This window comes from Castor canadensis, chromosome 3, assembly GCF_047511655.1.
Source record: "Castor canadensis chromosome 3, mCasCan1.hap1v2, whole genome shotgun sequence".
Lineage (NCBI taxonomy): Eukaryota > Metazoa > Chordata > Mammalia > Rodentia > Castoridae > Castor > Castor canadensis.
The window spans coordinates 155,283,327-155,304,399 of record NC_133388.1 but is presented as its reverse complement, the minus strand read 5'-3'; the positions used below and the strand labels follow the sequence as shown (position 1 = coordinate 155,304,399).

Below are 21,073 nucleotides of genomic sequence, written 5' to 3'. Positions count from 1 at the left end.
GCAGAAGAAAAAATTTTTCTTAAGGCTTAATGGAGTAGAACTTGTATGTGAGCAGACCTTTTCTGGTGTTAAAAACATGGAGTCAAAACCTAAAGGACACAAATAGGAATTGTTAGATCTTTTGTTTTTTTATCCATTTACTGTTGCAACTTCAACTAGGTATAGTGCATAATTGAAAATGCTTTGAAATAAACTTTTTTCTTTTTTAAAAAAAATGGAACTTAGCACGAAAAGATGACATACCACACTAGGCAGGATGCTCAAATGACTGGTGTGTAATATTTTTTAAAAACCTTCATTTTTGGTCAGCATGAATTTCCTTTAATTATTTTTCCATTTCTTAGTAGGATTTCATTTTGAGGTTGAACCTATCAAGTGAGTATAAAGTATTACCATTGGTAATTCTGAATTTCAAGTCATTTAAGATGCAAATGGAAATGTGAAGTTTACTTAAAATTGATTTTCATCTTCTGTGACATCTAAGTCTTCATCATCTTTATCATCATCTTCTACTTGTTGATCCTTTCTTAGTCGGCAGGTGGATAGCTGTTAAAAATTAACACATTTTTTTAAAATAAAAAATACTAACTTAAAAATATTTTTGCATTCTTGGTAACTTTTTACATGCTCTTAATAGAAAAGATGCAAATAACAAGTATTTTAGAAAAATTGCCATACATGATAATTTTTAGTAATGAAAATTCCTTCTGAATTACTGTATTTTAATGTTGAAAAAGCATCTATGTAAACTCAATCATTTGATTCCAGTTAAGTGGCCACTAGTACTTCAGTAACTAAAAGTATTGTGTGTATCTTTAACATTAATTACATATTGTGGGAATGTTAAAAATATGCTTTTGCAGTATTTGACAGCAAAAATAAAGACTTAGGCAGTAGGTCAGAAATACTGATATAAAAGTAGTGTGATTTAAATGGAATGGGTTAAGAATCTTCACTTGGTTCATCTTGCTTAAAACATCTCTGAGGGTGATTATATCTCCTATGAGACATTTGCCAATGTCTAGAGACTTGGTAGTTGTCACTGTGTGTGTGTGTGTGTGTGTGTGTGTGTGTGTGTGTGTGTGTGTGTGTGTGTGTGTGAGTGTGTGTGTGACTACTGGCATCTTGCAGTCTGGTAAAGCCTCGAGATGCTGCTGAGCATCTTTACAATGTATAGGACAGTATCCCCAAATTACCTGTCCCACGCCAATAGAGATTAAGTTGAAAACCCTTTGGATAATGTATTTTAAACACCTGTACAACTATTAGCCAATTTAGGTAACATTTAATTCTAAGTACTCAAAACTTTAGATGTAATATAATACTAGATTAATGATATCATGTGCAAGGCACTTACTGATAATTAAAAGTATAATTTGATTAGGAAAGAGGCAGATAAATAAAGTAGAAAGTGAGTGCTAAAAAGAGAATCAAATGAGAATAGGTTTTGAATCAAATTTACTTAAAAGTCGTATTTTGAAAATATTTCATGTAATTTTAAATTATGAAGGTTAGATGGGAAAAGGTGATACATAGCTCTCTAGATCATAGTTGTCATGTTATTGTCCGGCCCTGCTTCAGAATTTCTGGATGTAGAAGAAGTGAGAAAATTGGCTCACTCTGTAAAGAGCTCTATTTCTGGATCTGTGATCACGTTCAGCTATTTTTCAGGCATAATATCTGAATAGATCCACTAAGATAGTTACTTGATTTCAGAATCTATTCTCTTCACCAACATATTACATGGCATTCTCTGTCTTCTATCTCTGTTCTTAAGTGGCTCCGTTCAGAGTGTAATGTGTGATGATAATATAAAAGATAAAAGTGCAACTTTCCATCATTTTACAAAAGAGGAAATAGCCCCAGAGAGAGTAAATTACGTGAAGTCATATGACTGAAGGGAAACATTTTTAGTACTAAACAATTCCAAAGACAATAACTCAAAGTCTTTTAAGTTACAGTTTTTAGCTCACCTGACCTGTTCCAGATGTACACTTAGCTGACAGTGATCTCTGAAGAGGTGATTTTGAATTTGCTCTTACAATATCTAAACGAGATGAATAATCTGGTGGATACAGAGAATTTCTGAAAACCTATTGCAATGACAAAACAACATTATGAAGTAGATACTAAATGAAAATTTAAATAGCCAAATTAAAATTAAGTTCCTCTTAGTTAAGATCTTTTAAGTACTGCCTCCATGGAGCAAATTCTAATTAACTGTACATTTGTGAGGAAGAACTACAAAAATAGTTAAGGTTGGAAAGATGAAGACTAAAAGTTAAGTTTTATTTGATGATGAGACATGCGAGCAGTAATTAAGTCATGAAAGAAAAGAAAGACTCAGGTGTTTTGCCAGGGAATTGCAAAAGTTCTTGCCCTCAAAGTATACAAAGCTAATATGGCCACCATAGCCCACAGCTTGGATTCTTTTTGTTTTGCCTATCATCAGCTCATCAATTTAACTTCACTGCAGTACTGCTATGGAAAAAGTACGTAAGAGTACACTGGAGCCATTATCATTTATGAGTTCCAACCTCATTAGGAGTAGGCTACTAAGATTTGTCAGTTATTTTTCCTTAATGCAGTACTTTAAAATCTTCTATCTTTAGCCTTCCTATTTCTCTTCCCCCACTTCTCTAACAAACTAACGTAAGATTATCAGATAAATTTCATCATCTTCCCTCTTTTTACTCAGAACTCGTCAGCCCATCCTCTTTTTGTAAAAGGCAAGTGTTATTCTGATCCTTTCAATGTGAATTTTTTCTTCATCCAAAACTTCAAATGTACAAATACTTTTAATCATCAGGATCATTTTGTCTTCAAAAGACCCTGTTCTGAAACCTTTTTTCATATTGCATGTTGTCACCAAACTCTTTCGTTGTACCAGCCTACACCTTAAACTTTTTTTTTTTTAATTTTTAAGGGTTTCCCTTAAAAATGTGTTTCTCTGAAAAATCTTATCTAGTATTTGGCTACTCTTCAACCAATCCATTCTCTATATTTACTCCACACACACTTCAGACAGACATATTCATGCTCCCAGCTACTGTACAATGACCAGCACTGTACAATATAAGGTTCTGAGATGATGGAAATAATGCTTTTTACTGGCCATATGTGGCTACTATGCACTTGAAATGGGGTTCATGTGGATGAGGAACTGAATTTTAACCTTAAATAGTTACATACTTATATGGACCAAGCAGCTCTAAGCTCAATTTTACAATGAAAGACAATATACTAGTATAGTAGCATTATCCCTAAATTTCTTTCTTTTTTTTTAACTGCACACCTTTCTTTATAGCTTATTTAGACTTGCTTATTGAAGACCTAAGTGTATTTTCTCTACTAGAAAAACTTGTGGCTCTTGACAACCAGAGTCAAAATGCTTTAGGTGACAACCAAGTAAGTTCAATCATTTGAGCTTATACCACTCTTTTAGCCTACATACCTAACCTATATTACACTGTGCCTTTGTAATGCTGGCTCCGTGGTCTGGGATCCCAGCAAACGTACTCATCCTTTCAGTGCGTTTCTCTAGTCAGTAGCTCCTATAGTTTATATCCTCGAGAATAAGCTTTTTTCCCCCCCTTTTTAGTACTGGAGTTTGAACTCTGGACCTCGTGATTGCTAGGTGGGCAACCCAACCCTTGAGCCACACGTCCAGTCCCTTTTGCTTTATTTTTGAATAGAGTCTTGCATTTTTGCCCAAGTCAACCTGGACCTTCTGTTTATACCTCTCATGTAGCTGGGATGAAGGTGTGCATCACCATGCCATTTTTATTGGTTGAGATGGGGTCTCACTAACTTTTTGCCTGGGATGGCCTCAAACTGTGATCTCCTGGATCTCTGTCTCCTAGGTCAGTGGGACCACAGGCATGAACCACCACACCCAACCTGTATTGCTGTTTTTAATTGATTAAATGTCCTTCTCCAACAACTATTCTTAAGTGCTGCTAGTGCAAGGAGCCCTAAATGTTTTATCTTTGCAACTCATCTGAATAGATGATGTCAATCAATTCACTTTTGCTCAGTGAATGTTAACATGAACTTAATTCCCATGGTGTGAAAGAAAAAGGAGACCCAAACTAAGGGAAGTCTACACGTACTCCTTTAGATCTCAGAGAACTGAAGGACACAAAAGGAATCAAGGGATAAAAGTAAGGAGGTATGGCTTCAAATTTAGGACAATTTAAAACTTAAGGCTTGCAATTTAGGGCAGTTGTATGTTAGGTTATCAGGTTACTGAGGGCCAAATTCTGTTTTGAAGACAGAAGAATTGGAACATTTTCTTAATCAATTGGAAAGTGATAAGAAAGTTGGATGACTCAATCAGCTGGTTTTGGAGGGTATATATATATTTTTTCTATAAATATTTTTATCATATTTTTGTACTGGGGTACATTGTGATACTTTTAAAAGTTCTTATATATCATAGTTGAATTCTTCTTGGATGGGATATATTTTTGGTTGAATGTTCCTTTTTTAACTTCACTAGCAAAGATGAAATAAGAAAATGGAAGACTATATAGAACCCTTGGGATAAAAATTTAAACCAATTAAATATTTACTAAATTAACCTCTTTATTGTAAAACAACAGATTTTCAGAAAGATTAATTTATTGGCAATAATGCATTTTCTGGCATGATCCAAGATCTTTTTTAGGAGTGAATGTCAAGATATGAATATTCTCTGAAATGATTACACAGAAGTAATTTTGGAAGGGGAAAATGGGCCTGACAATAATTTACATTTGAAGAACAAGTAAGGTAAGATGGTTTGTAATATAACTAGAATGCCTAACTGCAAGTATTTAGCTGCTACTGGAATAAATCTTAATAGTTCTTGTGAAGTATGGACTACCTCAAAGAAAAACAAGCTATTTCTCTCTTTGTGTTTCTTCTACTTGTTTCCAAGAAACTTTGTATTCATGGGCTCCTTCCTCCCCTTGGGACCTACTGGATAGTTTTAATTCCCCTGATTGCACAGCTCTCTAAACTGCTCTCCTTTCTTCACAGTTGCTTGGTGGCATAATAATAATAGTAGTTTAGGCCTATGGTTCATTCAGTAAATGCATGTGTTCTCTCCTGTGCTAAATATTTAAAATACATTGCTCTGTATTCTCAACAGCTTGCCCCAGGACCTTTGTTCATCTATAGGCTGTCTGCATGAAAGTTTTGCTAGGTATCCTCATCTCTCAAGCTTCTTTCTTGAGATTATTTGATTATTTGATTCTTGAGATTATTAGAACCCTTCATCATAGAAATTGGTTGCATTATAAAATGTAAATAGCTATACAAAGTATTTTTTTTTAAATGTCTGAACTCCCTGGTAGCTTTTAAATTTCCTGCTTTGACAACATGGACTATTTCACTTACAATGCTAAATCCTCAGCACTTAAAATGGTGCCTAGCAGATAGGTGCTGAATAACAGTTGCTGAACAAACATCTGATGAGGTAAGTATTAGAATTTACATTTCAGCAGGAAGCAGAAGTATACAGAAGTTGACTTGCCCAACTTTCCCGAGTATTACTCTACTAGAAAGTGGGGGAAGTTCAAAAACACATCTACCACCAGCTTGGAACCTTTTTCATGGATCTCTCCTCCCAAAAACTACCTAGCTAGCTGATTAAGATAAGAGAAGTTGTAATGGAAATAGTGTGACCAAAAAAGTTCTCTAGGGCCTCTGGAAGGAGAAGGAAAGTCTTAGGGATCAAAGAACTTGAAGGAAACTTAGTTGTCAGTTACCAAATGGCATATCAAGGGTGTTAGGAAAAAGACTGGAAATACTTCTCAAGTAGACCTCCAGTGTTGCAAGGAAAGTAGGGGATTGGTTTTTGAACCTGCCACTCAATGCAGTGTTGTTTCCTGCAGGAAAAAGTTCATTTCACTCATCCAGAATCACATTTTTGGTAGCCTTATGTACAGAGTATTTGAAACAGCACTGCAGTCTGAGTTCTGGAGTTGACCCACAGCTCTGCTACTTAATAATTAGCTATAGGACCTCTGGGAAGTTTCTTAATCACTCTGCTTCAGTTTTCTCATCTGTAGAAATGAGGACATTAAGTACTTTTATTAAAATTCATGGGAGGATTAAGATAATTAGGACAGTTAAAATGTATAGGTCAGCTGAAAGCAATCACTATATAAACATTTGCTATTATTTTATAATTGACAGGTAAAAGCCATCATAATCTTTTATAAACAGAATATAAATTAAGAAACCTTAGCTTTAGTATTTGGAAGCAAGTGACACTAAGTCAAATGACAATAGAAATGGAAGAAAATCACAAAAGTTCAGCTATTTGGATTACACACAATATAAACCATTGTAGAGTTCTGATTTAGGATATGTTTACCCATACATCTACTGTTCCCAAACATTTCCATATGACAGAAGAACTGAGCTTAGATAGACATAGTCCTACCTCTAAATCTTCATCCTCGTCAATCTTTTGTATGTTTTGGTAGGCAGCAGTGTAGACCTCTAAAGCTTTGCCATGAAATAACATTTCGATTGTGATAAATTCTGAAAATATATTCTAAAAAAAACCAAAGATTTGAGTTTAAACATTTGAATTGTTTTATGAATTTATCAAGTTTATTCTTTATTCTGGGCATTTTCTGAAGGACCAAGGCATCTGTTTTTCTGTAAGGCAAAAGATAACTGAGATAAAAATAGTTGTGAAGATTTTTACAGCAAAATTTAAAATTATACAAAGTTTCCTATATCAATATTCATTTCCCTCTTATTTTTTGTTTTATTTAGTTTTCTTTATACCTGGTAATTGACATTTGTGATAAAAAAAGACCTAACTAAAATATATGCCACTTTGTACTCTGATACCACATGCTTGTAAGTATTCTAGTTAAGTTCTGAAACTGTTATTTTAGTAACTTCAATTGATGCAGAAGACTAGGCTCTGAGATATGAGATACATAATTGTGACCAACAATGGCCCTTACTGTCACTTTATATAGGGTCACAGCAACTGACTATTAGAAAAAAATAGCCCTATGCTAACAATTTTGGATTTCATACTAAATGTCCATTATACAAGGATACCATAGAGGTTGAGTGGCTTCTGACCAGGGCTGGGACTTAATTTTCTTAGCTGTTAATGTCCCTACCAGAAAGGAGTCAAATGCTCTTAAGCAGTGTGGAAACTCCTACGGAGAAAACAGCAGAACTAAGATGTCAGATAACTTAGAAAATATTCCTTACCAGTAATATTAAAACCTCTGTCTGTTTTTGATTGGCAAGCAAGATATTTAATAAAAACTTTGTAAGTGGTCTTGTTAACATTTAGGCAAGGGCAAATGGTGGTTTTCCAGAGTACATGCTCTGGAAAAGGCTGTTAGAATTTTCTGTTCATATCATATGCAAAACACAACCACCAGAAAATTTAAATATTTACAATATTTTTAAAACCACAGTATGTTTTTAAAAATCATACTAATAACTAGAAGAAAATATAGGAAAATATTTATATAATGTTGGGGATGAAAACAACTTTTCTAAGCATGACACCAAGGCAGAAATGAAAGGCAGCAAAAATAAAGCTTTAAGGTGGCAAAACACCATAAGCAATAAAATGAGAAAACTTATTAACATGCCTTCTATTAAAATAAATGGTTATTTTTCCTCAATGTAATGAAGTAAGAAAAATACCAGCCTCAAATAGAAGTTTTGGCTAAAGAAATAAGATGTGACACTAGATACATGAAACAATACTGCCTCAATAGTAGTAATGAAAACTATGATGAGATGTTGGTTGTCCATCAGATTGGCTGTAATTGAAAATATTAATCCTTGCTACATGGGTGCTAATAATACAAGGTACAGTAGTTCAACTTTTGTGGGAGGAAGTTTTAAAAATAGGTATTATAATTGAAAGTACATGTTCTTTGAACCAGGAACTCCACTCCTAGCAACTTAATCCATGAGAATCACTGGACTAGCACAAAGGCTGATATTTAAGGATGTTCAATGATAAAATCATTTACAATTGCAAAAACAACCTCGATATCCACCAATCAAGGCTTATTAAACTAATATTTTATAAGATAACTGTGAGAATACCAAAAAGGGATAATATGGTCTCTTATTTCTCATCATGAATATGCTCATATGTTAAATTTTTAAAATAAGATGCAACATTTAGTGTCTAATTTATTTAAAACTATGGTAATAATAGTACCTTTCTCCTAAGAGTGTTGTGAGGAGTAAATGAGTTTATCTACATATTATACCTAGGATGGTACCTTGTACATACTCCATGGTTAAGAAACATTTGTTATTAAATTTGTTTCTTGCTTATATCAACTACTTCACCACACTCTGAAAACTAAAAATACTACTTAAAAATTTAAGGAGAACTTAAATAATTGATAAACATCCCATATTCATAGATTAGAAGAATTAGTTTTAGGATGTTAATACTCTCAAATATTCTGTAGATTCAGTGCAATCCCTATTAGAATCCCATCTGATTTGTAGAAACTGATAAGCTGACTGTAAAAAATAATACAGAATTGCAACATCCAGTATCCAAAGTCAATCTATAAAGAAGGCAATACGAAGACTCATACAATCTGTTTTAAAACTTACCACAAAGTAATGGTAAGACAGTGTTATTGGCACTGTATAAGGATAGATTCAGATTACTGAGAATAAGAGTTCAGAAAAAAACAAAAAAACCCCATGTCAACTGGTTTTCAACAACGGTACCAAGGCCATTCCGTGAGCAAAGAGTAGTCTCTTCAAATGGTGACATGACAACTGGATATTTTAATATGAAAGAATGAAATTTAACCTTCAGTTCATACCAAATTAAAAATTAAATGGATCAAAGACAATATAAGATTATAAAACTATTAGAAGAAAGCAGAGGTAAATCATGACCTCAAATTTGGCAGTGGATTCTTAACTGACACTAAAGCACAAACAGAAGAAACGAAATTGGACTTCATCAAAATTAAAAACCCATGCTTCATGTGACACCATCAAGAAAGTGAAAAGACAACTAATGAAATGGGAGAAGATGGTTGCAAGTCATTTACCTAATAAGGGACTTGTTATTGGGGGGGAGGAATATATAATATACATATATAATATGTGTATATATATTACATTTATATAAACTTACAACCCACTAATAAAGACAAAATATAGACAAAAGATCTGAATAGCCATTTCTTCAAGGAAAATGTATATAAATAGTCAATAAGAATTATCAGAGAATGCAAATCAAAACCACACTGAGGTACAGTGTGGCTACAATTAAGAAGTCTGATGAAGTTGGGTATGGTGGCACATGCCTGAAATCTCAGGATTTGGGAGGCTAAGACAGGAGGACTGAGTTCAAGGCCAGCCTGGCATACAGAGCAAGATCTTGTCTCAAACACTATCCCACTCTCACAAAAAAGTCTGATAAATAAGTATTGAGGATGCAAAGAAATTGGGACTCTCGTACACTTTCCAGAGGGAATGTACAATAATACAGCCACTTTGGAACAATCTGGCAATTCCTCAAAGAGTTACCTTACCATATTATATACTGGGGAAAACTCAAATGTCCATTAAATAATGATAAACAAAATGTAATGTCCATACAATCAATAGAATGTTATTTGACCATAAAACAATGAAGTACTGATGCAAGCTCCAACTATGGATAAGCCTTGAAAGCATGCTAAGTGAAAGGAACCAGTCACAAAAACCAGGTATGATTCCTTTCATATGTAATGTCCAGAATAGCCCAAATCATAAAAGACAAGATTAATGGTGTTGCTTAGGACTGGGAGGCACGCAAGGAGGTAAAAGCTAATGTGTACAAGGTTGGGGTTATGAAAAGTGTTCTAAAATTGGAGATAGTTGTACATGGCTGTGAATATATTAAAAACCAGTAAGATGTACATTTTGAATTCTATCTAAATTTTATGAAGGTGAAGATGTGTTTCTGTTTTTTTCCCCCTTGAAACCATCAGGAGACTCTTTTTGAGAGGCATGATATTGCAGGTAAGGAGAAAAAAGCTTGCATACTCCCTGTGCACCCTCCACTGTGCAGCCCCTGGGATTTCAGAAAATCCCATGCAGTAGAAATTGTAGTTGGGAATTCTGCACTCACCTTTTCTGCCCCAGTTTTGTACTTGGTAATGCTCAGGAAATTAATAACTCCTGTAGAGGTAGCCAGCATGCAGGTAGAACACAGAAGTGAACCCACAGATCAGAACAAAGATGAATGTCCATATATTAAAGAATTTTGCATGTCCAATGAACAGTGGTGGGGCAAGGAATCAGACTCCCATTACTAAGGAGTCCTTAGGTGACAGTGGAATCAGCTACACCTCCCAAGTCTCCATTCTCATTTTTCAGGTTTAAGCTAATTCTCTTAATAAAAACTTTCTTTAACCCCCAGTTTTTTAAGAGTGGATGTTAGCTGTTGTAGAACTTCATACTTTCCTGATTCCCAGCTTAGTAAAGGCATTTATTTTAGGGAAGCCTCTTCAGATGCTTTTCTGTGAGTAGCAACCTGCTTTTATACATGACAGTACAGAGCCTATGACCAAACTGAAAGGCCAAAGTTCTTAAATCCTTTGAAACTATAAGAGGAAATTAAAGTAGAAGATGCAAATGAATGTTGCTTCTAGATTTCAGAGATGGATTATATAATCAAGTGGCAGATAATGCTCACTTTATTGGTTAAGGGCAGAGGAAAATACAAAAACTACTTTGAAAGTTTGTTATAGGACAATTTACAGAGAGCTAAAAAGATCCTTAAATGCAGTTTTTTTAAAGAATATATGATGGTCATAAGCAATATTTAGATCTTTCTAAGACTTTATTTAGAAAAAAATGTCAACTGAAAACCTGCTGAATTTCATGATCCTGAAAAAGAATCTATTGATGTGTTATAAGAAAATAAGGCAATTATTGTGATTTTGTTGAATAAACCACCTTATTGTAGTGATGGATGCAAATTGATTCAGTTGGTAATTACTACCATTTATTTATTTGATAAAATGTAGTGATTAGAAAATTTCATGCTATAGATATTATTGATAGTGTATTATAATGAAAAACAATAAAAAATCCCTGGTTTATAACTCCTATTTCTGACTGTGGTCCCTGGGTAAATTACTTTGTATCTGTTTAATAATAATACTATACTTCATGGGATTGCTGTGAAAGTTGAAAGATAATTTATGTAAAGAACCTAGATCGGCACCTGCTAGATAAAAACCCAATAAACATTCGCCTGTCCACCCCCCCTCCTTTTTTTTCAGTACTGGGGTTTGAATTCAGGGCTGCATACTTGCTAGGCAGGAACTCTACATTTGAGCCACTCTGCTCAATATTAGGGATAAAAGTGGCCACTGGTTAGGAATGGAGCCCCTTTGTATATCATTTGTGTTCACAGGAGAATAACATTTGATATACTCTTACCTATAATATTTTTTTTCATATGGGCTAAAATATCAGTAAGTTAAGTTTTTCATAAATTTAAAAATTGAGATTAAAAAACATGTTTTGAGCCTTAACAGTTACTTAATTACCTTTATATCCTTTATTTTCTGCTTTTCAAAATTGTCAATAGTTTCCTCCAAATGACGAGTTGTTCGGGTAGCATCCATTGTAGCTCTTTGTAATTCAGTTTCTGCCTTTAAAAGCATTCCCCGCCCCCAAATAAAAAAATCAAATCAGAATCCATTCAGTTGAGTCTATTGGTAAATGTCACCATTGCAATACTTGGCTTTTTGGCATAACAGTGTATACTGTTCAGCATTATATTTTACCAGATATAATAAAATGATCAATATGACATGCAGAATAGAGAACGTTAAATCTATTTAGTGACATGATTAATGGACTCAAAACAAAAATCGTTCCCTTTCTCTGAAACCACTTTCTTCCCTCTCACCCTTGGATGATTTACAATAAAACCATTTCCTCTGTTCTACTGCACCCATCTATTGTGCCATTTATCATACTATCTATCCTTTTTCTTATCTCTCTTCCTTTTGCTTCTCTCAAGAAAGTACTTGTTTATTAACGAGTATTTTCAATGCTTTCAAATATCTCAATCTGTAAAATACAATGGAGTTTATTTCACGGGACTGTTGTATGGATTAACTGAAATAATCTTTGTAAAGGACTGACGTACACAGTAAAAAGAACTATGGATATGACAGTTTCCACAACTGAGAATCTAATCTTTTTTATCGTAATAACATTGAAGTACTTAAGGCTAGCAAGAATATAACTGAAGTCTCTTATCACCTTGCTTACTTTATTTTTGGAGGAGGGGCAGTGCTGGAGGGTTGAACTTGGTGCTTTGTACTTGCGACACAGGCACTGGAGCCACTTCACCAGCCATACCCCGCTTTTAATAGTTCTCCAAATACGTTAAGCCTGCTTGCCTCCCTCGTTTTCTTCCTCCCTCCCTCCTGAATTAAATAGTTCTGATTCTATAAAAATGTGGAAACTGTATCCTAGGTTATTCTAGTTGCATTTCAAGAACCTAACAGTCATATACAGTGGCAACAGAACTGTTAAGTGCAGAACATTTCCAATTTAATCATGTATTTCTCTTTAAGCATCTCTTCTTTTTAATGACAGTACTTATCCAAAAACATTAAAATGTTTTCTTGGGCAATAACATAGAGATTTGAAAAGACAGCCCAGTTTTTCTGATTAAATTCTCCCTAATAAAGTTTTGTTCCTTATGCTAGCATTGAATTTGCTCAAAAGTCTCATATAGCATCACTTAATAACTACTCATGGAAAAAATTTGCATGTAATATTATGACATTTAATCACTGCTTGTTCAAGAAAATGTACAAATTGAAACAAGTAAAAGGGTTTACTATAAGAATCCATTTCTTGACACACCACTTTATTGCCCACCTGTGACTGAAAGTTTTCATAAAGGAAAAAATACATTTCAAAGAATAACTTTGTCAATAAATTAAAATCATGTACTTTAACACAGTTATACACTCTTACTACTTCTATACTCTTAAATATACAATTTGATACTAAGCACTTAAAATATATTCATTTGTATCTAGCTTTTATACATATGTTCTATGGAGTGTAAAGTTTTAAAAACCATAGAAATCTTCAACTTAATTATAACTAGTATTAAAAGCATTTCTTTATATTGCTTGGCTTGGGGATTCTTTAATATCCTCATCACAGGAAATCCAGATATAAAATAGAGCCCAGTTTATTATGAAAAATCATTATCACTTCTTTGATGACTTTTTCTTTTGCTGAAAATATTCAAGCAGGATGATTCCTAGTAATTATTACACTTGACTGATGTTCTTTTATTTCCTTTTGATTCATGTCTTTCCCCTCCCCCTTTATTGAAATTTTCATATGAAAATGTGGAAGTACATGTAGAGTTGGCTAAACTAGTAAAGATGGGGAAGCAGAAGCCATAATTGGGACCTTTGCATCTTAACCTTCTGTCACCCTCTGGCAACTTCTATTTCTGAAAGTCTGAAATTCCTTTGCCTGAGCACAGTAATTTACCCAGAATCACACAGCTAGTTCTAGCAAAAGAGTATCGATTTCTAGTAATTCTTCCTTTTACTAAGAATTCTTCAAAATCTTAGAATTACACCGATTTGAGTCAGAAATGCTGATTAAAATATTAAGCTATATCCCCATGAATACTGTATCAGTATATTCAGTGGAATTATTCAAGGGTTTCAAAGGAATTATAAAATGGGGGGGCCAGACTGATATTTTTCAAATTGTGTTACAGGCAGCCTGATTACAAGTTACTTAGGGCCTTCCTTGGGGCATGAGCAGGCAAAACCCTGGGATTTCTTCTCTTCTTTACTCACAGGGACTATTTTAGTTTATATATTGAACATCAGCATACTTTTGAATAAAGAGGTAGTTGAATTTTAAGGATCTATCCTGGTAAAAAAAAAATACTATGTTGCTGTGACTGAATTTCTTTTTTTTTCTACTGAATACATTTACATGGAGATTGTATTTTACTTTCTGATTTCAGGTTGTCAAAACTCACAAGTTGTAGATCCTAGCCAGTGAACAAATCAGTTCACTTGTAGCAGTAATCTCTTCTGTTGTTGCATTTATTACCCCTCATCCTTGTGAACCCACAACTTGTTTCATGTATGTTGTAAGACTACCTCCTCCACAGCAGTTTTGACCACAAAACACCTAAATCAGAAAAATCTTTGTCTTAGCAACATATTCATTTCTGCGTTGTGTCAATATAAATACCCAAGCACCAATTGCTGGAGATTCCAGATGTTATATTTTATCTGCGTTCATGTACCAACACTCCCTCCCACCCCACAACAAAATGAAACAAGTATTTTTAACTTCCAAACACCAGTGGCTTTCCCTTGGCCTCTGCCACAGGGAGATCTCTAGTTGTCAGTAATGAGTTTTCCAGCATTCTCTGGTTTGTCTGACTTAACTTAAAACAGACCCAATAATTTCTAGTTTGAGATCTTAAACTTCAGTAATTGGCTAGATGTTCCTCTCCCAGCCTCCAATAGGTCTCGCAGCGTATGGCTGCCTATTTTTGTTTGGTACAAGATTGGGCTTATGTATCTTTGTTCCAAAGGAAGAAGGACTGCTCAAGGGACTCCATTCATGAATGGAGGTGTTTGGGAACCTCACATGCCTCCTACAAGCCAGTCCTCATGTGCTTTCTGGCTGAGCTAGGCAGTAACAACCTTAAGGAAGCAGGTTATGTGTAAGGAAGAATGGGAAAAAGAGGCAGCAGGGATATGTTAGTACTTTCTATACAGTCCTACCTATCCTAATTGCTGGCACTTAGCAATTATTTGCTATGCTTTTGTTAGTCATGAACAAGGCACACCCTAGATTAAGAAATAGTCATGTTTACCAGAAGAACCTTGTTATGGGTTCCAGTAGACACTCCTATTTAGATTCCACTGTGTCCCATTGTGTGCTTCATTTACACTCTTAAATGTCCTAAAGGTCCGGCTGGAAGCTGTTAAGTATGGTTAATATAAGATTTTTATTGTTGGGTTTTTTTTTTAAGGATGAAGGGAATTATTGTGGGATTTATTTTCTTTTTTTCAAAAGTGGGGCAGAGAGCATTGGTACATTAGCATTAATGAAAGATCTTTAATTTTATAATTAATAGTCATATAAAAAAATCTCAGAATTTTGAACTTACTCTGCAAAGACATCTGCATTTATGAATGGATTTTTTGTTTTTGAAAGTCTATTGTGGAAGACAATAGAATGACTGAATTAGGTGGTATAATCATAGCTTTACAATTAGCTAATTTCCATAGTTAAGTATTCCTAAATAAATGTGCTTCTTTTCAACATTTATCTTAAAATTCTCCACACATTTAAAAACCAGAAATGTATAATATATATTTAATTATGTACTGCATACCTTATAAAACATTGTTTAAAGACCAAAATTCAAAGGATACAATTACATGTCGATCTGACGGGTTTCGTTGACGTGTTCTTTCTAACTGAGTTAACTGCTTAGCTTCCCGATTCCTTGCTGTTAATGTTGCTTTGAGGTCTTCCTGAAAAAGCATTTTTATGAATAAAATTTTCAAATTGAGAAAAAACACACTCTGTTTTCAGACTGGAAGAGTACTTCTCATTTAATCCAGGCACCATTATGAATATCATAATGAGTAATATAGAATTTGTGTGTGAAAGAGAACACGTTTCCTTAATATTCTCTCAAAGTCATTACATAATTTCAGTGTAAAACTATAACCATAAAAATAAACACATATAATTTATATGGTGGTTATGTGGGCATACACATTTGTCAAAATTCAATGATGGGAGAATTTTAGGGTGTATGAAAATTACATTGATAGAGCTGATTTTTTTCTTTTCTTTTTTTTTTGAGATAGGGTCTCACTTTGTAGTCCAGGCTGGCCTGGAGCTTGATGTGTAGTTCAGGACAGCCTAGAACTCCTGATCTTCCTGCCTCAGCCTCCTGAGTGCTGGGATTACAGGTGTGTACCACCATGCCTGACTAAAGTTGATTTTAAAAATAGAACTTTTTCATATTCATTTTAAAAGTACAAGTGTTATCATCTACTTTAATACAAAAATATATAAATGTAAATTCATTTAGTAAAATAATTTTTGTCTATACTTCATGGCTATAAATATTAAATATTTTAAATTTCAAAAATAATGTCTTTTGCTGCTACAAAAATAGTAAGGTCACTAAAAATATTTCATTATTCTCAAATATCCAAGAAACTTATCTTCTGGAGTATGTAAAAAAGAATGACTATATATATTACTTTGTATTTTTTACTAAAAATACAGTTGGAAAACTGATAATCTGTCAGAATACCTAATCATGGGATAAAAAGAAATGGATTTACTTACCCGTTTCATTTTTACAATGGTTCCATAAGCTTTCAAAGGTTCAACTACTTTGGCTTCAAGTCTTTCAACCTATTGAAAATTATTATAAAATATAACTGAAAAGAAACATAGAGATATCAAAATTTAAGTACTGAAATAGAATCTATGCTCTTTAACCTGAAATAATTACTATAAAGATTAATATTTTTAAAATTTTAAGTTAGAATACTACTGCTTAAGATACTATTATAAGTAAAAGATTAATTACCAGAAATTGGCAAGACTCTGGTAACTCTCAAACACATTAAAGCTGTTAAGCTATAAAGTAACATTAAAAACAGAAAAGTATCTGGTATAAAACATGGCAAGAAAATACTGATGGGTTGTGAGGAGCCCATCCTTGCTACACAATGATCTTGGTGTTACTTTTTTTTTTTTTTTTAAACCTTAAAGTAGCAGTTTTTGGGTAAGTTTTAAGATATCTCAAATTTTAATACAGCTACCATGTTCAGTATATTAGCACAGGGTCAAAATACCTTTCAAGTACAGACTCTGAATTGTAATAGCCCAACTTTCCAGAAAATTGAAGTCGAAAGCTATAGTATACTGGAAACTTTTTTTTAAAACACCATACTCAACAGCAAAAAAAAGCTTAGGGATTAATGTATCAGCTGCAAATATTTTTCTGAGAGTCACTGGTGAATTGTCAAAGCTTAGAGAACAAAATAAAAGGCCTACAGCCGATTTTTAAAATTTAAATCTAGAACAGTTTTTCTTAAACATTTTAACTTTTATCATAGAAAGTAATTTAATTCTTTTATTAATAACATTAAGAGAAGGAACTGAAGAAACATGTTTTTAACTAGGCTAGTCATAAATATAGCAGAAGAAAAACAACTCTTGGACATTAAAATTTCTGTCAGGATAGGTAATACAAAGGCATATATTTGATTGTTTAAAATGCACAAGTATTTTTGTAGCAGGAAAAAGGCTTTTAAATGATAACATTTGTATAATCAAGACATTTCCTTTTACATTAACTTTTCATTAGTTTCTCAAAACAATGTTATATGAATATTTCATTTGAAAAGATTTTAGGAAAATGAAAAAAAAATCAAGTTCCTGTCAAGCATTTAAATATTTAGAATTCTAAGTGAAACCCATAAATATCCAGGATAGTTTAGTCTACACCATTTGTCATAATCCATACATTGGCCATTCAGTGTAAGGATTATCCAAGGCTTCTTTTTTCTTTTCTTTACAGTTCTCCTTTTTTGTTGCCTACCTTTGGTCACTGTTCATTAGCACCTCCACTATTTAGTAAGCAAGGGAAATAAAAGGAGAACAAATGTAAATCAATTCACTTTGCTATTTTATTAATAGCATAGAAGTTTTCTAAAAGGAAAAAATTATTGGCTGAAATAGGATTTTAGAATTATTTGTGAATATAAATTAGTTTTCAAACATTAACTCTCCAGTTATGGATAACAGAGAATCACTTATTACAGAAGAAACATAGAACAAGAACTCAACATTTTCCCAAAAGGTAGTCAAAAGTGATTACTGCTTAAATTTTTTTATGTAAAACAATGATGGGTTCAAAGATTATTATTCTCATTTTACTTTTTGATAATTTTTACGTCTGGTTTAGGCTTTTAAAAACAACCAAAGGAAGCTAGAGATGGGGGTTCAAGCGGTAGAGTGCCTGCCTTGAAAGTGTCATGCCCTGACTTCAAACCCTAGTACTGCCAAAACCAAACAATAACCACAAAATCCCCTCAAAATCATTGATCATTGATGAAATAGGCGTGCTGGTGCAGAGACTTTCATCCACCACATAAGGAATTTGAGGCCAGCTTGGGCTACATAGTGAGAACTATACTCAAGAAACCTAATAAAAAATGGAGAACTTTTAACAAGTTATCTGGCATCTTGAAAGGCTAATTAAGAATTAAGGGGAGGGGAGGCTTTTAGGAAGAAAAATCACAAGAACAAGTCCTTGTTGATTCAAAGCGCAAAACAAAAACACCCTACCTCACTTCACAATGCTTTGCTTCTATGATAGTAATCATAGCTCCCCCATTGGTCAATGTCCCAAAGCATGGAAGAATCAATATCTTGCTCACTTATTAATAATTGATTCATTCATATTGGCATTCTCAATGTTTTCCATCTCCAGTCACACTTAAGATGTACCTAAGTGCACACAAGATACAAGTCCTATTTCTCGCTGTAGGTACTATGTTCACTAGCCTCTGTTCACGGGCACCGCTTAGCCAAATTCGGCAAATCAAGTGAAAGACACCCTAAAGTTTGGTTTGGAAACAGCAAGGTAAACCATGGAAAGCTTCCCTTTAATACACACACACAAGGTTACGGCCATGATAATGTGCGTTTATCAGGCCAAATAATCTTCATGTTTCTTTCACCCACTACTTTCTGGCTCATTCCTAACAATGACGCCATGATTCACTCCCTACCTCGGCTTGGCGATAATCCTGAAGTTTGGCAAACTCATCAGCAAAGTTTTTCAGGCCCTGCTTTAAATGTGGGGTCTCCGTAGAGGCATACACGTTGATTTCATTCACGAGGAGGTCTGCTTTGTCTCGCAGTCTGGCAGTTTTCCGCACGTAAGCAGCAAAGATTTGGCACAGCTCCCCAAAATGCTTCTCCACGTTTGTGACAGCATCTTGCAGTTGTCTGGTTTGAGCGTCCCTGGAGGGGGATAAAAAAAAGGTGAAACAAAAAGCAAAACATTCTCCTTAGAGATTGCTTCACGTTAATCTGATAGACAAACATTGCCGGGCGTCTGCAGTCTTGAAAGTGCAAAATCCCCCAGAGCCCAGTCTCCCGGAGAGGACTACCCTCCTCCGGGACCCCATCCGAGGCCTGGCTTCACCATCCGGACTCCGTAGGCCCAAGAAGGCCAGAGCCGGCATCTCCGCGGAGGGGTGGCAGCTGCTTGCGGAGCGCTGCGCGGCCGGGGCGCCCCGCTGCCTTTCAGGCTCCAGGAGCCCCGCGATCAGGCGGGATCGGAGCCGGGAAGAGTGGGTGGGCGATAACCTGGGGACACAAGTCCCACAGCGCCTTGGGGACTTTGCAGCCTCCCGCCCGGGGTCGAATTCGGCGCGGAGGCCCTCCAGGGAGAGGCTCCACTTCGCCTACCACAGCCCTCGCATGTAGACCGCCTTGGGTGGGCAGCTAGGCCCCGGCTGTTACCGGCTTTCCAGGCTGCGCCTCAACATCTTGCCTCGCGCACGGCCGGGGCCTAGGCTGGCGCGCAACGACGGGGGCTCCGCGACGCCCGGGTGCGCGCTGGGGCGCGAGCCGCCGCCGCCAAAGGGAGCTGGAGAGCCCGCCCCGCGCGCCGCCGCGCCGGCCACTCCGTTTCTATGGAAACACGGCGCGCGCCCCCGCCGTCAGTGCCTGAGCCCAGCAAGGCCGCCAGAAGGGCAGAGTGGCAAGGGGACTGCGGGCGTGGCGACGCACCACCCCTGCCTGTGGGAAGCCTGGGCTTTTCACCCTCCATAACCGCTGCTGTTACCAAACGCCCATTCGTCAGTCCTTCCAGAAGGCTGTGAGCAAAGGAGAAAAAACCATCCCACCAGGAACCAGGAGGGAAAGGCGGACCCCTGGGGTCTGGGCTCTGCTTAGGTGACCTGTGCTCTTAGAGCTTGCTTGTCCTTCTGCATCTCTGTGTCGAATCAGAAAATGTGGGCTCTTGGAAGCTGCCTCTGAAAAGAGCCGCGTTTACCCACCTCATCTTTATCTTTTCGTTTATTCGGCAAATATTTATTGAGTTCCTACTTTGTGGAAAATGTTTGTATTAGACACTGGAAATAAGATAACAAGAAGGAGTTCCTGCTAACCCAAATCTTTTTTCCCTTTGGACACCCATGTCCTTGGCATTTGATCGAGACGTCCTTCAAAGTAAATATGCTGTCTAAATTCAAGCACTGTCAGCCCTAGGGAACCTCCCTGGGCTTCTTCTACAATCTGCTCATTCAGGTAGCATAGGGCTACACCTGAATGTAGCCCTACACCTACACCTCAATGTAGCCCTACACCTACACCTCAATGTAGGCTACACCCTGTTGATTCTGTATCGTCTTCTCGCTATGAGCTCTTTGAGGCAGAGGAAATGTGATTTTGGTCTTGTATTCTTCAGCGCCTGTGGGACTCCATTAGAATTTATTTTGCATAAATGGGTACCCTTGGTCCTTTGTTACCTCTGTTTTAGAGCTCACCTTACTCTCTCATGTTGCAATGTGTGCCTCTCTTACTCCCTTGCATACATGATTCAGCAAGCTTTCTGAATGTTGAATGCCTGGTGTATTCCAGGTGGCCTCTGAGAATAGAGTGGTAGCCTAAGGTCAGAAATCTTTGCTCCTACAGAGCTCTTAGTCTTCCGGGAGAGATAGCTGCTAACCAAACAAATAATGTAAAATTGCAACTGAATTTGTGCTACTGTATCAGTTTTTGTTGTTACAAATCATAAAATTTAGTGGTTTACAAAAATCCTTTAGATGGCTCAGAATTCTATGAGTAGTCTGGGTGGTTCTTCCCATTCTGTTCAGCTGGATTCTTTCCTTCCTGTCTGGTCAGCTAATGGGTCTGCTGCTGACTGGATGATCTCAGATGGTGCTATGATTTTGGTATGGTTTAAGTGTGTTCTCCAGTGGTTCATGGG

At 35.8% G+C, this 21,073-nt stretch overlaps 1 protein-coding gene across 1 annotated transcript; it reads right to left on the bottom strand.

The window, feature by feature from the left end:
* Positions 1 to 254: 254 nt before the first annotated feature.
* Cibar1 (CBY1 interacting BAR domain containing 1) lies at positions 255 to 19,754 on the bottom strand. Its single transcript, XM_020183699.2, has 9 exons — positions 19,603 to 19,754; positions 18,864 to 19,098; positions 16,405 to 16,473; positions 15,471 to 15,572; positions 12,916 to 12,921; positions 11,565 to 11,669; positions 6,434 to 6,547; positions 1,974 to 2,093; positions 255 to 546 (listed from the first exon to the last, which is right to left on the bottom strand). The coding sequence occupies exons 1-9, from the start codon at positions 19,626 to 19,628 to the stop codon at positions 451 to 453; spliced, it is 873 nt and encodes a 290-aa protein (XP_020039288.1). The 5' UTR covers positions 19,629 to 19,754; the 3' UTR covers positions 255 to 450.
* Between the last annotated feature and the right edge of the window lie 1,319 nt (positions 19,755 to 21,073).

Excerpts from the sequence above, each read along its gene's own strand:
- Cibar1 (XM_020183699.2), bottom strand. The coding sequence starts at position 19,628 with ATGTTGAGGCGCAGCCTGGAAAGCCG. Across the intron at positions 19,099-19,602 it reads AGGCGCAGCCTGGAAAGCCG|GGACGCTCAAACCAGACAAC; the intron begins GTAACAGCCGGG and ends ATCCCCCTCCAG. Across the intron at positions 6,548-11,564 it reads AGAAAATAAAGGATATAAAG|AATATATTTTCAGAATTTAT; the intron begins GTAATTAAGTAA and ends GGTTTTTTTTAG.